Consider the following 16,549-nt stretch of genomic DNA (forward strand, 5'->3'; position numbering starts at 1 on the left):
TATATACGACGAAACAACGAATGCACAATTTATCGGTAAACGGACCCAGCAAGCGTCGATACATAATGATCATTTCTCGGCTCAAGAGATTTATCTAGTCCCTCCCCCTCCCCCAAAAACTGATGATATAAGCCGGGCTTCAATCTATTGATATTGACGATGCACGACTTGCTGATCTTGACGATATAGTCCCTGGATTCTCTAATTCTCCTGTATCATTCACCGGATAAACAAGCGCACGCATCAGTGACTCCACCTCTTGTCTTCCACTCAACTTTAAGGCTGAACTTGGAGTAGTCGGTTCTACAGCTCTATTCCAGATTTCTAAGATCTGTTGCTGATCTGAAGTATCAGGGATAATACTGTCAAGGAATCCACGAAAATCCCGGATGATGAATTTCGGAACATATGAGTCTAGAGTCGAATCTTCAGTATCTGTTGGAGGAGCAGCGCTCACAAAAGCGTATCGCACTTTTGCACATTCCTCCCTTGGGCCGTCCCAACTAGCAGTTTCCCCAATCACAGCTAAAGTCCATTCACCTGGAACAATTTTAGAATATTTCTTCCACCACCCTCCAATATGGGATAGAGACCAACTGTCGTTTGGCGTACGGTAGAGATAGTCAGAGATAGTATTAACTGCAAATGAATTCTCGTTATCTTCAAAACTATGAGGCATTGCTAATTGCTTTGCGATATTCGATGCTGGAGCATTCATCACTGCAATATCGAGATACGGCTGTTGCTTCATCACATAATGGACGTATTGAGCAATCCCGGCTATCAACGCAGACAGCTTGAGATTTACTCCTCCAAAAGGTATACAAACATGATCGCGACCAAAATTGTTTAATAAAATGCCTTTATCGAACATGGAATCGATATTGAGGCCTCCATCTGTGTCGCGCGGAGCCAGTTTTGTATCACAATATGCCATTATGATCATTTGGTTGATGACTGGTTTGATGTAACCATAGAGCGGAATCAATCTTAGCTCAAATTTATTGAAGCCGTGCCTCATCCCGTCATCTTCCTTCACAAATGGCAATGCAAGAAGCTCTGTGTCGTAAAGTTGAATTGTAGTTCCTCTTAGTAGCCCTATCTTCTTCTCCAAAGAAATTTGTGGGGTGTTTAAGAGATACAATGTTTCAAGTCTAGGAAACTTGATGAAGATTTCCTTGAGAAATGATTCGGTGATGTTGAGGTTTCCAGAAAAGTTCAAACTAATAACATCTATGGAATCTTGAGATGCTTCTTCCAATACTTCTAGAATTTGCTCGGTAGTCAATTCGAAGGGACCAAGGTCAATTATATTTTCTTTTCTAAAAATACTGCTCAAAGTCCGACGTGCCGACGAAGAATTCGACACATCAATAGGATCAGCATATAGCTTTGACTTGGCGGCAAGATAGAAGTCCGAAAGGAGCGATGCCCTTTCAAGAATCTGCGGAAGTTAGGAAGGTGAATTTGCAATTGCTGAGTTTGGAACCTTGACAAGAGAGGATGCTCTAAGGCTGGAAATTTCAGAATCTACAAAATTCGATTCTTTCTGCCCAGAAATTTCTCCCTCTGTAATCAAAGGATCAGCCGAAAGCATCAAGTGACGCGGATTATCAAATGATGGAGACGTCTCAACCTAGACCTACCTGCCACGACCTGTTCAACACGGGTCCATTTACTCTCCCCACCATCCTGTACCGTTATCCTCCACGAATTGTCAGGCCATGCACTATGCAAAGCTCTGCCATCAATCAGCGGCAAAGCTTGAAAGTTTTTAACCAGATTTTTAAAACTTTCTTGATTCGATTGGTCATCTTTTCTATAATATCCCCAAAGATATTGGGGTCCAGTAAGTGGGGTCATGGCAGGGGGCTTTGGAGGAGCCCCGCCTTCCTCTTCGTCGCTATCAGATGAATCAAGACTGACGAAGCAATATCGCACTTGCGTCACTTCAGTGACATCAAATACCGTAATTCCGTCGTTGTTATCGCTCCCATCAAACGATAGATTGAAAGGAAGATTGTGGATTCGAGCATGATAACTATCCTTTGCTCTGAGGCCAGCTCCGATAACCAAACACGTAAGAATGAAAGGAAATGGGATATCAGCCACAGAAACTTTTGCGAATCCAATTTTTCGCGACCAATCTTCCTCTTTAAGGCGAGCTGCATGGCGAAGTTCATGCGATAACGCGATTCTGTTGGCCGGAGATTGCAAGATTCTGAGGATGTTTATGCAGGCTTCGAGGGCGGTAACGCCGTAAAGCGATTCTGACGAGTTGTTCTTTAGTATGTAGGTGAATATAAAGGGTAAAATTGACCAAAGAGAGAAACTCACGGTGGTGTATTGCTGCTGGTCCACCGTTACCGCCCATTTACCTTGGCAATAACGAATAGTTGATGTCTTTGCCCCATATTGAGCGAATTTTCTATCTTCTCTCGAACAACTTTATCCAATGATTATCGCACGTAAGTAAGTGTATTGCAAGGGATCTACACAAGTACATGTGAAGAAGAATACTTAGTAAGAAAAGGGGAAGAGGTTGCTTTATATATTGATCACGACAATTCGCCTCAATTCGTGGCTTTACAAACAGTTGAGGTCCAGCTTTCTCATTAGCCAATAATACGGAAGCGCATATGCACAGTGCCTAGAGATGCCTAAAATCCACAAAAGCAAGGGAAATATCAATTTTTCCTACCGCGATCAATTATCCGAAGGAATTGTCTTCAAAATTCTGATTTGGTGGGAAAGTGTGACATCACGAAGCCACTTGTTTCGGGAAGACAAGGGGTTTACACATCGGCCGAGTGGCATAGAGCATACACATCTCGGCTATCGTTGTTGGGGTTTACCGCGATACGAAGAGGGTTGGATATTAGGTACAATTGGTATTCCTTTCGATATTCATCAGGGCAAACATAGAAGTCAAGAAATTTAGCAATATTTCGGCGCTTGATAAATCCGAGTCGATTTTTTTTTCACCGAATTTTGAAGTTCTAAGCTTCGATTCTTCCTGGCTGTTTTCACAAAGAAGAGCCATTCTAAAGCTCGAGGTAACTAACAAATTCAATCAAGTTACTTCAAAGAATCGTAGGTTCAAAGTACAATAGGATTGTGGTGAAGAAAACAACACCATAACAGTCCAGCTGATACGTACAGAGATGTTGGAACAATTTGCAGTGTGGGAACTAGATACTACTAAACTTCAAAGTTCAGCTGCACAACATTCAAGTAACAATTCCTGAACATTTCCAATTTCAGGCTATTTATTCAAGAAATGATTCACACATTAATTATAATCCAGTTCATTCACCTCTAGCTTTCTAACACCTACATAAGCATTAACAATCTCAACTTAGATCTTCTCTACAGAAAGAATTCAGCTAGTACAGAAGATCAAGATAGAGACCACTAATATGGAGCGAACAACTATGTCATGCTTTCCTGAATATTCATTTGAAGATCCCTATTATGACGAAGAGGAGCAACAGGGAGACTACAATGATCCAACACAGATCGATTACAATCCTTCTGACCACCTACATTGTTTCGAAAGCTGCGACCACTCAGACCGTTACATGTCCTTTCTGGATTTTATGGAGCCTCTCCACGAGGTGCAACTCAAAATAGACGAGGAATACGCAAATTTGACACGAGAGTACGTGAGGGTAAATCGAATCTACGCGAGGTCACTCAACGAATTCATCGGCTCATCCATTAAATTCTCGGCACCGAAACGTCGAAACTGGTTGTGCACTGATTATCTGAGCGTTGCCCCTCCTGATTCATCTGATTTATGCGTCTGCTGCGATTGTTTTCAAGAGCTCCTTGCAAGTTACCTCGAATTAGTGAATGACATAGAATTCCAGCAGAAATACATCGAAATCTTCGAGGTCGAGTACTGGGAATTGGTTGAGAGAACCATCGCTCTCGTTTGGAAAATCGACAACAACCAAGTTCATGCTGATGAATTGGCGGCGACGCTGGATGCGGAAGATCGTAAAGGTAAGAGGAATCGTAGGAGACGCTGTTGTTAGGTGGAGAGGAACGATGGAGAGAATCCTCTCTCTCTCTCCTACAAACCATCTCATACATACTCACGGGCGACAACGACCTGGAGGCTTGTTCTCGCACAGGTTAGCTGGTGTTTCCTTTGTTGGCTCTCGTTCTAGTTTTTTATGAACAGATAAGTAGAATTTTTTCTTTGTATCAAGTTCTTGACCTTTCAATCACGCAACAAAAACAACAATAAATATAAAAATAGATATTTCTTTTACTAAAAAAAATGACCGATACAATGCAACCTTTATGCCATTATGATACAGACACCAAAATGAAGATGAACAATGTGACTAAATACTAATATGAAGAAAAATAAAAAAATCACTGCACTTTGGGTAGCCTGCATGGAGGTTGGTGGCATAAGGAGGTTCCTCAGACATGAGTTGCCATCTTCTTTTGAATCTTATTGAACAGGAACCCTTTCATAGATTCAGATTTTGTTTCAGTACAAGATCATCTGAAATCACGTTCATGTGGCTAAAACCTATACTAATGTAACTAAGTTAGATGCTCACTGTCACCTAATCAATATTTATCAAATCTAAAACTTGATGTTAAAATCTTCTTAAGATACATTTCCTTGTATCATTTCTGTGTGTAATTCATACAGGAAGTCTTTATAATCAATTAAATCTAATTGCCAGTAAACCATGTTGTTTGCATGCAACTACGTAAGTCCAAACACTTTAGTTGCCCCTGACATGAAATTCGGCTAACTTTCTCCAACCTTTTGTGACTCCATTACAACAACAAGAACATTCTTTAACCTCCCAGCCATATCTGTACTAGGTCTAAAACAAGAACTCAAGAACAGGAAAATTAAGACGGTCACCGTCAAGACTATCCGAAGAGCCAATTGTGGCTTGAGCTTTCTCTATTTATAACTCGAGTACCTGTGAATTTTTCCCCACTCCACCTTCTACTTCCACAACCACAACCATAAAAATATCAAAGCCTTCCAGATTTTCCAAGGGACCGGAGTAAGCATTCAACATGAACGTTGTAGTAATTGCTAGGACTAGTCTGGGCTACCTCCAGCTAGCCAGCATTCAAAACCGCGATGGTGAGTAACTTCCATCTTCATTAATATCCATCTCTTTTCTTCAATACCCAAACCTGATTTTTGGTCATGAGATTAAATACTAATTCAGATCCTACCATATAGGTCTCATCCACGACGTCTTATTCAAACTTTGCGCCAATATCATCAAGATATATTCATCATCGACAAACAGAATCCCGATCCAGCACGAACTTGGATCTGCGACACGCATTGGATCCAGAGATAATCTTACAATCAACCATCGGCGTGAGACTATGTTTCCTTTCATTCAAACTTGTCTCGCTGTCGGCTTCACATTCATACCTTCCACTGGTTACGAGGCCGTAAATAACACGATTTCAATGAAAAAATTTGATCCCGAGTTGGATAGATCAACCTTATCTTGTCTTTGACATCACAAACCTCAAGGATATTGGTTATTGCTTCTTCCACGTGGATTCATTCAAATGGAAGTCTCTCGATCAGTTGCATGCGCCGCGTATGACGCCTTTGTCGGCAAATATCTTTTTTGATGGAGGACACCATGCCAGTAAAAGAAGACGAATCATGTCACCTTATCAGAATTATGATAGTTATCTTGACCAATTTAGAGTCATTGATGCCTATACACTCAGAGATGCTTGGCCTCATGAAATTTGAATGGTGCTCGTTGGAGATACTTATGATCTCTTGTCGAATCATCCCCAAGGTTTGTATTCTCTTTCCACTGAACTTCATCAAGCAGTCCGGGCTCAATAATTTGACTGATCATGTTTTCAGTCAACCAAACACAATCTGTCACTGGAGCGCTTTCTCTACAGATCCTAGCCGAAACGAAATTATTTAACGAGTTGCACCTACAAACACCCGCGAACTTCCGACTACTACTAGACGGAGCATCAGTGATGCCCAACTTCTTCTTGAAAACAATCTCTAAGAGCCGTGAGAAGCCTTTAAGGTTATCGAGGTACTATAATTCGAGAGAGTTATTGGGCGAGGCTTTGAAAACTCAGTCTGTTATAGACCTTGGCCACCCATATAATCTGAGCTCAGGTCATATTTTTCATATCTTGAAAAGAGCAATGGGCTCTTCAAACCGAGGAAATTTCACTGCGTTGAGTCTGTGCGCCAATAACTTAATCAGCCCGGATGCCCTTGAAACGATTCTCGCTGCGTTGCCAAATCTCGAAGATATCTACCTGCTGGACACTTCTGGGATACCACTTTGGAAAAAGATGCAGGTTTTCCAGGGAACAAAGGTATCGGGCTTACATGATTCGGAGTTATATTCCATGGCTTTCAAGCCAGCCACGGGTGGTCTTGGCTACAACCATATTGACCCACCACACTTTCTGGTTTCTCAAGTCATTTACGTACTATCATCTGATGAAAATATATCGGGCTTGAGTTCCAGGAGCGAAACTGTTTCCTGGCCATTTAAGGAAGGTGTGTATGCTCCAAGTCTCCGAGAGGTCAACCTCAAACTTCCGTTTCTCATCAATGGATTTGCCAATTTCCTTCGAGTACTCTCTAATCCAGATACGAATCGGAGACATGTAGCACATGGCACGCGGATTCTGGCGAAGACTATGGCAATATCGGAGATGGACGACGAGATGAAAATTGCACCAATAGCTAATAATCTGTCCGAGTTCAACTTGACAAGAGATGAGAAGAAGGGCGATACTTGGGTAAACTCTGCCCGACAGGAGCCCAGGGCAACTCCTCTAGGTAAATGGAATCTAGTGGTTATTTCCCAGCCGTACAAGCAGTTCCCAGAAGCAGTCAAGCATTCTTTCCGTCATAAATACGCATTTACCAAGGCGAAAGAAGACGGTACACATGCCGAGGCGAGCGCCGGTCAGGAACGTACAAGTTATGTCGCATTTGTCGAGAACTATGAGCCGCAATTAGTCGTGAATGACATTGATCAGTTTCTTCAACAGGCTGTTACAGGCGAGGAAGACGACAGGATTACAGAAAGAGCACGAGATTTCTGGAAGAGAGGTACTGCCCCTCTGGATTTGCAGAGATGCAGCGAGGCGGAAGTAGAAGTAATTGCAAAAGAGGCCAAACTTTTATTTAGGATTAAAGATGACAACGGTAGGGTAATGTTGAAAGTTCTTGAGCAGGAGACTTAGGCTGTGATTGGGGAAACTCGTACAGCTTGCTTTTCAATGTTGAAAGCTCTGTATCACGGTTCAACTTCGACAGAAGATTGTTTTCTGGGCCTAATGAAATGACTTTAGGGAGGTAGTGGTACAAGCTCGTAAAGTTAGAGAGAGAGAATACATATGGGGAGACTTCAGACCATGGACGGGAATGTGGCATTCATCTAACATGAATGTTTCGGGGTGCAGTCACTCTCAATAGCCAAGAGTGCCCCACTCTACACAGAAGAGCTACTCAGTTAGTAAGCAATATAAAGAATTATGACAACATTATAAATTAGCTGCGGTAATGCTGGGATTTTGTGTCCGTGATAGAATTTAACATTGTTGAAGCTAATGACAGGAAGGCTTCAAACGGGAGTCATTCTTTTATGCTGAAATTCTTGTTCTCAAATCGACATTGTTAGTACAGAATCGCTCTGAGATCCTTCTGGTTGCAATGAGATAATGGGATGGTCACCGGCCACCATGACTAACGGAAGTAGTACCTCCCATACGACTCTCTTTCAATCTTCACCACAGATTCGCTAGAACGCACAAAGAGAAGATGGAGAGATCTCAACTCTTTGTTAGCGGGAATATTCAATGCAAAACATAGCATCGAGTTGTATATAATCTTACATTCATCGTGGAAAAGAGAGGACTTCATGCTTAATGGCTCAAATTCGAAATCGAAATAATCGTCAGTGTTTGAAAACTGCTTGGGAAGTACTTGTTTCTTAGATATTCGGGTGTGCATCTATTTCCCTCGAGGTCAAGAGGCAAGAGATCACAGCTTATGTTCCTTTCTCCTTCATTCAGCTCGCTTGGTCCAATGATTTCGTTCAATTTCATGTTTTCACAACTAGACATTTATCTAACTCATTATGTAACCACATACTGACATCAAATATTCGAAATTGGACTTGATCCGTCTCGTTTGATGTACGGTAGTCCGTATTGTGTACCCCAAATCGCTCTGAAGATCACAACATAGCCAGCCCTCCATATTAACACTATCACGATCACGTGCACATGCGAAGGAAACAAACAAAACCGATGTGTGGAATCACACAATCTTTTTAGTGCGTGTTTGGACTTTTAGAGGTATGCTGGTATCGAAAAATCTTTATATTATGGTCCTTGGGTCCTTGGGATCGTGATATGCTGACCGTAGGATAGTGCGGGGTTAGTCCTGCGAATGGTGTGTTGAGGTAAGACAACCTTTCGTCCACCACTAGCATGTCACGTTTCTTCGTGCTGCCTTTTGAGGCGTGTAAATGATCCCACGCGTCGCCTTCTTTCTAACACCTCAACTAAACATTAAAAAAAAGTAGTTTTTAACCATCATCGCTTCCATCCCAAACCATGGGTAATAGGTGAGTGCATATTACATTTATTTCATGCTTTACTGAAAAGCATATCATTTTCAGAATATCGATTTCCTTTCGTCTCTTAACCTTTCTCTCCCATTGAAACAGTGACTGACAGCTATTGGAAAGACACCAAGTCTATGTGATTTCCAAAATCGGAAGCCGATATCGAACGCTTGCAACAGTTCATCATCGTAATAAATTTCCCATCATCATTTACTTTTCGTTGAAAGCTTACTTTGTAATAGAATACGTGTTCGGACCAGATGCTATCGAACTGCTTTCCAACGCGGTACACTTGTTTCAGAGCCCTGAGAACAGAATCGGCTTTGAGCATGAAAAGCGTTGGGCTACACGTCTCCGAGAGTTCGTAATCAATTCCCTATTCGCACACTGACCTTGTGCCAGATTTTATCTTGTTATCTCTGACCCTTTCATATCCATTCTCCCCAAGCATTTACCTTCGCAAGTACTGACTGACATCCTGTCTTTCCCGCCGCCCAACAGATCCGATTGGTGTATACGGAAAGAAACCAACCCATTTCCTTTTACGTTGACGTGTCTGTTCATGGGGTATTCGTTCAAGGAGGAGGATGGTTATTCGACTTCCTCTTGTCACCCGCAAACTTTCAATCAGGAATTTGATAAAGCCGACAATAATGAAAGGATCACCGTTTTGGATATAACAGACATCGACAAAATCCGCTATTGTTTCGTCAATATTCATTGCAAATCGAACCGTAGAGCATGGGAAATAGTTAATGATTTTGGTGTTCCAAGTATGGTTCCTCTGAGTGCTACTGAGTATTTGAAGTCCTACGGCCACGAACAGGAGCAGTTTAAAGAGGCTTGGAAAGAGTGGATTCATCATTTGAGCAAGCTAGATCTTATTGACACTGGTGCACTAAACAGCGTCTGGCCAAGGAATACATGGAAATTACGTGTTGGTGCAGAGATTGTACCACTATCGGATTCTGGTCAAGGTCTGTCATTCCATACTACCCGCAATCTTTGTAAAGTTCTAATTCATATCAGAGCCAATTAACGTCGCCTTGCCAGTTTTTTCTCCGCCATTGACACTACGCAAAGCTTGCATGGAGAAGTTCTTGAAGGAGGTTTTCAACTGTCCAATCAAGGAGCTTCCTGCCAAATTTGAACGTGCGACGCTCCTGTCTGATTTTCGACCTGCCTTGAAATCAGCCATATTCTCGACACCGACGATTCTTACAAGTTCCGCTGCTGCACGATATATTTTCAGTCAACTACTAGAAAGTGAGAAAAGCATTGACTTGGGTCCGTTTGATCTCTCGCCTGATCATATAATAGAGGTACTGGAACAGCCCAGGAAAGCTGGAGTGTTGAAGATCTTAAGTCTTTGTGGCAATCAAAAGATAAATGATGCCTCTCTAGTCAAGCTTATTGATGACTTTCCGCGTCTTCAATCTTTGTATTTACTGGATACCCCTCAGATTCCACTTGCGACAAAGATAAAGATACTTAGAGGCCAATCATTGAGGGAATTTTTCGACACAGACCTGTATGCACTGCCATTCGCGTATCGCGAAAAATTCTACAACGATCGAAGCTCTCGTAATTACAATAGTGGGCCCATTCGAGCGCGCCGTCCAAAGCTCGGCCCTGAGAACGAAGAAGCAAGTCGAACTATCGATATCAGTAAAGAACCCCAAAGCTTCATGAATGATATGAGCAGATTTTGCCATCTTCTCGAAAACGGAATGCCACCGTTTTGCGGTTTGAGTTATATCTCGCCTGTAATTGAACAGATGATATACATTACCTGTGGTAAGACTGACAAGAATAGCATACGTGATAGTGAAGGGGGCCTTGATATAATTAATTTATTTCAGAGACCATCAACACACTCGGGGATTAGTGATCCTGGGTATCATGCTATGTCGTTCAAAGAAGCGAACCGACGCCCTTCACTACTTTTGCAGAGCTTAGCCCGCTTTATTGCAATTTCTTTCCGCAAGAGACACATATGGCTCTCAGAGTTGAGAATGACTCTGGCGATGATCCTCGCTATGGAACCAAATGACGGCCCAGGATACAAGGTTTTACCACTCTGCGCAGGTCTTTTTAGCGACGACATGGGCGTTGGCATTTCAAAGAAAAATGGAATCTTTCAAATCACTAGAGAGATTATTCCGAATGAGTGGACTTTTGTCATGATTGCTGAAGAAGAATCCTACAAGCTCATAGAGAAAGAAAAGGCAAGAACTGATACTCGGTCCCTTACCCGCTATGCTTTTTTATCGGCTGAGCGTAGTCCCGCTAGCTCAGCATCGGGTGATATACTTTCAACCCTGATTGTTGCCGATGTAAAGCAGTTTTTAGAGAGCAATTTTTCCAAACACGGTCAGGAATGGCGCGAAGGGTTCTTGGAGTGGTGGGATGACCAGGTTGTCAATTGCTGGAAATACCCCTTAAAGTTTTGTGGCAGGAAAGAGATCGAGTCTGTCGTCAAATCAATAAAGTTTACTCCAGTCGCCGAACACTCAAACGCCGCATATGAAATTGGATTGGGGCGGGATAAGAGGTTTATCAATTGTATGGAAAAGAACATAGATCGCAATTGAGTTCTATGCTTAAATTCGGAATGGCGATATGCTCGAGCTTTGTCCAGTCATGGCAGTGGTCTTTTCCGAATCTCACGAGCCGTCCTACTTCAGAGTCCACCTTCACCCCACTTTGCCCTCAGGAATTCGTTCTTCCCTTGCGCTTGCCAAAGTTTTTCTTTTATCCACTTCTCCACATTCTTCTTTTTCTTTCGACAACGATAGTTACTTCAGCTACATTCATCATGAAACAAAAGTCTTGACTCCTATGCTTACTAGCTAGTATGTCAGTCTGCCATATCATCGGTCGACATCCCTTTAAGTGATATCGGCAAGGAAGGAAATCGAGAAAGTATTAGGACCAAATGGTGCCTTAAGTCTGGTACCTGCAGTGAGGTCTGTTGATCTTGGGGACCAATCCAAACAAGTTTCTTATAATCGTTCGAGAAAATGTGAGGCTTTGATGAGTGAAAACTGTTTATGATCTTAAGGATCCATTGAGAAAAATTTCGAAACGCTCAAGAAAAACTTCTTTTCATCAATGAAGCAATCCCCTTCACGAACAATCTAACCATCGCTTCTTCAGCAGCAGAGCGAATTCGAAGAAGTAACTCTTAGAGCCCTACGATATCCATTATGGACCTACTTCACCTAGGCTTAAACCCTTATCAAACATTAATAAGTACCCCTCTTGCCCCTCACCACACACGCCACCGATCCATTATAATGCGGATCCCATCCACGCACAGACATGCTATGCATCAAACTTTTCCGACCTCTCCTCTCTCTCCAGCTTCTCACTATAGAGACCTCAAAATAGATAAAACTGCTCCCTCCCATCTCTTTCTTCTCTTGCCCAAAAGACAGAGAATAAAAAACTACAAAATCAACATCCGCACCAAAAGATAAAAAAGCAAAATTATATTTTCCGAATCCGGGAATCGAACCCGGGGCTACTCGGCTCCAGATCGCATGAGTTGATGATCATATAATAATGAAAGCGAGTTATGTTAACCCCTACACTAATTCGGATGGTTGTTCGATGTGAGGGAAGCAAGTTTTAAGTATCTATTCTATGACCTAGGGAGTGATCTTTTTTGATGCTCATCTTTGGGAGGAATATGGAAAAGAGGTATGTATCTATGTATGTATCTACGGGTGAAGGAAGAATCCAATTATGGGAAATATAAGATTACGATATTTTACTGCGATTTGGTTGTGTGAGTCAACTTGTTCATCAGAATTTTACTATGCAATTCTTTTTAGAATAACTTACTTGCACATTTGTAGACCAAAAAAACTGCATGCATGCACTTGAGCAAATGTATTCCTCAAAGATCTCTCCAATGTTCATGAATGAATACAATTTTCCAATAATATACAACAGATGACAGTTAATCCTATCCTGGAATGCAAGACGAAAAGCTAAACATACACAAACCCCTCCTACCACTACCCCCCCATCAAATATTTGCCCTCTTCTTAATCCCCACCATGCACTCCAGCGGTTTTCTCAAAAATCCCTCTCTGGTCTCCAATACATCCTGATACAGATCAAATTCATATCTCCTGAATGTCGTCGCGACAATAAGTGCCAATTCCATTTCCGCCACATTTCTTCCTACACAACTTCTTGGTCCATAACTGAAAGGAATGAAAGCGTTCTTCTGTCTCTCCGTCAAATTGTACCATCTGTCTGGTACAAATTCATCTGCATCACTTCCCCAAATCTCTTTAGAGTGATGAATTGTGTACGCTGGTACGGAAAGGACAGTATATCCGGGGAAGAATTTTCCACATACTTCCGCTCCTCCAGGTGGGACGATACGTGGGAGACCAAGAGAAGAGGTAGAGTGAATGCGGAGTGTCTCCTGGATGACACTATTCATGTATTTCAAATCCTTTACCATGTCGAAAGTGGGAACATCGACGCCTGCAGGAATAGCATCGTCTAACTCCTTTTGGAGCTTTTGAAGAACACCTGGAGTTTTGCAAATCCAATAGAGAATTGCACAGGATGTGTTGGATGTAGTGTCTGAGCCAGCGATAAGCTGAGTGAGCGCCTCTGCTGTTAATTCTGCCCGGCAAAGTTTGGCACCTGTATCGTCTCTTCCTTCCATAAGTCTTGCGAGTAAGTCAACGCGACCATCTTCCTTCTCACGATCAAGACGTTGGCTCACACGAGCAACAGCAATACCAGCCAAGTTTTCTACTGCAGCAAGACCTTGACTAAAGAAAGGATCTGGAAGGTATTTGGCGTATGGTTTAAGTTGTGGTAAACAACCAAGTGTACCGGAAACTTCACCTCGACGATTAAGAACCTCGACAGCTGGGGCGTAAGTGATTGGCGCATCAGGTGTTTTTCTGATTTCCGTGATATCCTTTCCTTTTTCAAGCATGCCGAATGGAGCTCCAAATGCAAGGTCGCCAATAATATCGAAAGCGAGATAGTTGAACCACTACAAAAACAAACTTGTTAGTATATGGCAACATAGCTTACACTGGAGAATCAAACATACGTGAAGACAGTCAATTTTTGCGAATTGGCCATGAGCATTATCTGACAGTGCATCCCATCGATTCACAAACAAATCCAAATTTCCATGCATATATTGTTCGAATTGGCCAATACTCTTCGTGGAAAAAGTATGCGAAATGGTCTTGCGCTTTCTCGTATGTTCGACACGATCTCGAGTATTGAATAGACCTCTCTGAATAGAGACAAAAGCATCATAGTAATCTCTGCAAAGAAGCAAATTAGCAATTGAAATTTTTACAGACTATTCAACAACTTACGACTTCAAGAACCCGTTACCATGACCATAAACTTGCTGGATAGCAGCATCGTCTGCGATACTAACATGATCCGGTTGGATCCTAACCATCTTTCCATATTTGGCATGCGCATCGTGAACACTCAGATATCGATAGCCCAATCGAGCTTGTAGCAGTAGCCATAATCTTGTGAATTTCGCTGCGAAGGGTCCGGGGACATCTCTGATAGCTGTGTTGGATGTGAAATATGGAACAGCAAAGAAGAGCACCAATGCGATTGGAATCGTATAAGGCGTGAGAAGAAAATCGATAACGGCCATTGTGTACTAGAGCGATGATCAATTATCGGTTCTTTTGCCGGAAGGATGTGCTGCAGGGTCCAGTGCAAGATTTGAACACCGGGGAAAAAGGATAACAATAGCTTCAGGGGTATCTCGCAACACTAAAAAGAATTTTGCTTCTTTACACCTCAATTAAAATATGAAGATAACTTCAACCAACATAAAACATCCAGCGACATCGAGTTCAATTATAGTTGGAGTTTCAAAACTGCCGACTGTGGAATCCGTCTTCACCCCGCAATTTTGATTCTGGCACATCCGCATCCCCATGTTCTCGGGTCCACGCTAAATCTGGCAAATCGACTCACGCAGCCAATAATGAGGGGGCATAAGTCATCAGCCGGCGAACTCTCGGAATCTCTATACTTATTTTGCTTCAAGTGGATGTCCAAAAGTGGTATTCGACTATGAGATTATTCTCTTTAACTCCCTTTTTTCGAAGCCGAAAGGATTTGCGTTGCATGGCATTCATATGTGGAACTCCTTTTGTTAAATTTCTGGAAGTTGAAGGTCACATTGGACGGATATGGCTGGGAATCTATCTCTATTTTTCTATTTGAATGTCCGCTTGGTTTGAAGTTTGGGCGTTTGCGATACGATCGAACACGTATATCGACTTCTGTGTATCCGCTCATGTCCCGTTATAACCGCCGTGTACGAACTTACATGTCACATTGCATTGTCATTACAACTTTTCCCTTCTGCTATCAACAGCCTGTCTGAGCTTGGCAATAACTTCAGATGGGTCCTTAGCTCCAAAAACAGCACTACCCGCAACAATCACATTTGCGCCAGCATCTGCGGCTTGATCAATTGTTCCGGGACCTAATCCACCATCAACTTCGATATTGAGGTCTGGGTATCGTTTTCTGAGTTCAGCGACCTTGGGTAATTCAGATGCCATAAACTTTTGTCCGCCAAACCCGGGGTGGACCGTCATGATCAATACCATCTACAATTATCAGCGATTTATTCCCTTATGTTTGTGTCATCAAAATGCTCACATCAGGTCTTTCCTTTTCTTCGGGGTTTTCGAGAATATCCCATAGCACATCAACTTTTGTATCTGGTTTGATTGCTATTCCTGCTAACATTCCGTTGTCATGAATATATCTGATTAATTCTTTTGGGTTTGTCTTCGATTCGCTCGTCGATTCCGGACTTTCTGCTGCAGTGCTTGAAATTGCAGCTTCGTAGTGAAAGCAGTAAAGATCGCATCCGGCCTTTTGGAATTCCTTTACCCATTTCTTAGGCTCAGCAATCATCATATGACAATCGAATGTTCCCTTTCCATGTTTCGCCGTTGGTCGGTCGACATGACTTCTGATCTTCGTCACGACAGGTGCTCCAAAAGTAATGTTTGGCACAAAGTGACCATCCATAATATCTACCTGCAAATCACAAAATCACCAATTAGCATGAATTCAACATTGTGGACTGATATTCAATTACATGGAGCCAATCTGCTCCTTGGCCGATTGTATCAGAGCATGCTTTCCCCAATTCTGCAAAATCTGCAGATAGAATAGATGGAGCAATAATAGCTTGAGGTGACATTTTGATAACAATCTTTCGGCAGATATGCTGACAGAAAGAGTCAAAAAATAGAAATAAGTCTTGCAGATTTGGATCTTGAAAGTACGTCAGACAAAGTTGTATTTATGGTGGGGGTATTTGTTTTATTCGTACTCGTCCCCCCTCACCGAGAGCTCAACTCAATACCTAGGTAAGCAACTGAAATATCAGGCATCCAACATCTTGAGTTGAAGGTGGGTTTTTCTTTTTTGATCATGCCATCATCAATCCATCATCAACCCACAAATCATGCGCTAAGATAAGAGATAAGAAATGCGGGGAAATTTAATCAAGCAACTCTTCTCTTGTCTCACCTGGGCATAAACATGAACCTTCGGAATTCCGATTACCGGTCAAAAAAACCTTATAAAATACACCAGACCCTATCTATAAATCTTGATTTTCTACGTCTAGACTCTTAGTGATTTCTTGTGTATCTTATTTTCATCACATTTTCGGGGAATACAAATTGTCAATATAACCTCAATAACCGCATGTTTGTGTCGACATCTTGTGATTGATCATATATTCATTACCGATCGATCAATCAACCGACGAAAAGTATCTCGAGGGAGTGAAAGATCGTGGCCACTCAGTCGTACAATGTGATTCCGGATGAGGGCATAAATTGCTCAACCGCCTCTTCATC

General features: G+C 42.2%; 6 protein-coding genes across 6 annotated transcripts; 3 read left to right on the forward strand and 3 right to left on the reverse strand.

Annotated features, from left to right (window-relative positions):
• Positions 1–139: 139 nt before the first annotated feature.
• EAE97_006102 (uncharacterized protein) lies at positions 140–2,374 on the reverse strand (the record flags this gene model as incomplete). Its single annotated transcript, XM_038876615.1, has 4 exons — positions 140–1,444; positions 1,490–1,569; positions 1,647–2,270; positions 2,338–2,374. 4 exons carry the CDS (start codon positions 2,372–2,374, stop codon positions 140–142), a joined length of 2,046 nt encoding a protein of 681 aa, XP_038732322.1.
• A 1,045-nt stretch (positions 2,375–3,419) lies between these two features.
• Positions 3,420–4,040, forward strand: EAE97_006103 (uncharacterized protein; the record flags this gene model as incomplete). Its single annotated transcript, XM_038876616.1, has 1 exon — positions 3,420–4,040. The coding sequence occupies one exon, from the start codon at positions 3,420–3,422 to the stop codon at positions 4,038–4,040; it is 621 nt and encodes a 206-aa protein (XP_038732323.1).
• Positions 4,041–5,767: 1,727 nt separating this feature from the next.
• EAE97_006104 (uncharacterized protein) lies at positions 5,768–7,248 on the forward strand (the record flags this gene model as incomplete). Its single annotated transcript, XM_038876617.1, has 2 exons — positions 5,768–5,816; positions 5,888–7,248. The coding sequence occupies 2 exons, from the start codon at positions 5,768–5,770 to the stop codon at positions 7,246–7,248; spliced, it is 1,410 nt and encodes a 469-aa protein (XP_038732324.1).
• Positions 7,249–8,625: 1,377 nt separating this feature from the next.
• EAE97_006105 (uncharacterized protein) lies at positions 8,626–11,230 on the forward strand (the record flags this gene model as incomplete). Its single annotated transcript, XM_038876618.1, has 5 exons — positions 8,626–8,636; positions 8,760–8,824; positions 8,879–8,996; positions 9,138–9,613; positions 9,666–11,230. 5 exons carry the CDS (start codon positions 8,626–8,628, stop codon positions 11,228–11,230), a joined length of 2,235 nt encoding a protein of 744 aa, XP_038732325.1.
• A 1,442-nt stretch (positions 11,231–12,672) lies between these two features.
• EAE97_006106 (uncharacterized protein) lies at positions 12,673–14,304 on the reverse strand (the record flags this gene model as incomplete). The annotated part of the gene is made up of 3 exons (XM_038876619.1): positions 12,673–13,668; positions 13,729–13,951; positions 14,006–14,304. 3 exons carry the CDS (start codon positions 14,302–14,304, stop codon positions 12,673–12,675), a joined length of 1,518 nt encoding a protein of 505 aa, XP_038732326.1.
• A 706-nt stretch (positions 14,305–15,010) lies between these two features.
• On the reverse strand, positions 15,011–15,882 carry EAE97_006107 (uncharacterized protein; the record flags this gene model as incomplete). Its single annotated transcript, XM_038876620.1, has 3 exons — positions 15,011–15,277; positions 15,330–15,716; positions 15,778–15,882. 3 exons carry the CDS (start codon positions 15,880–15,882, stop codon positions 15,011–15,013), a joined length of 759 nt encoding a protein of 252 aa, XP_038732327.1.
• Positions 15,883–16,549: the final 667 nt, after the last annotated feature.

The sequence above is a fragment of the Botrytis byssoidea genome (genome assembly GCF_014898295.1).
Source record: "Botrytis byssoidea strain MUCL 94 chromosome Unknown BBYS_011, whole genome shotgun sequence".
Lineage (NCBI taxonomy): Eukaryota > Fungi > Ascomycota > Leotiomycetes > Helotiales > Sclerotiniaceae > Botrytis > Botrytis byssoidea.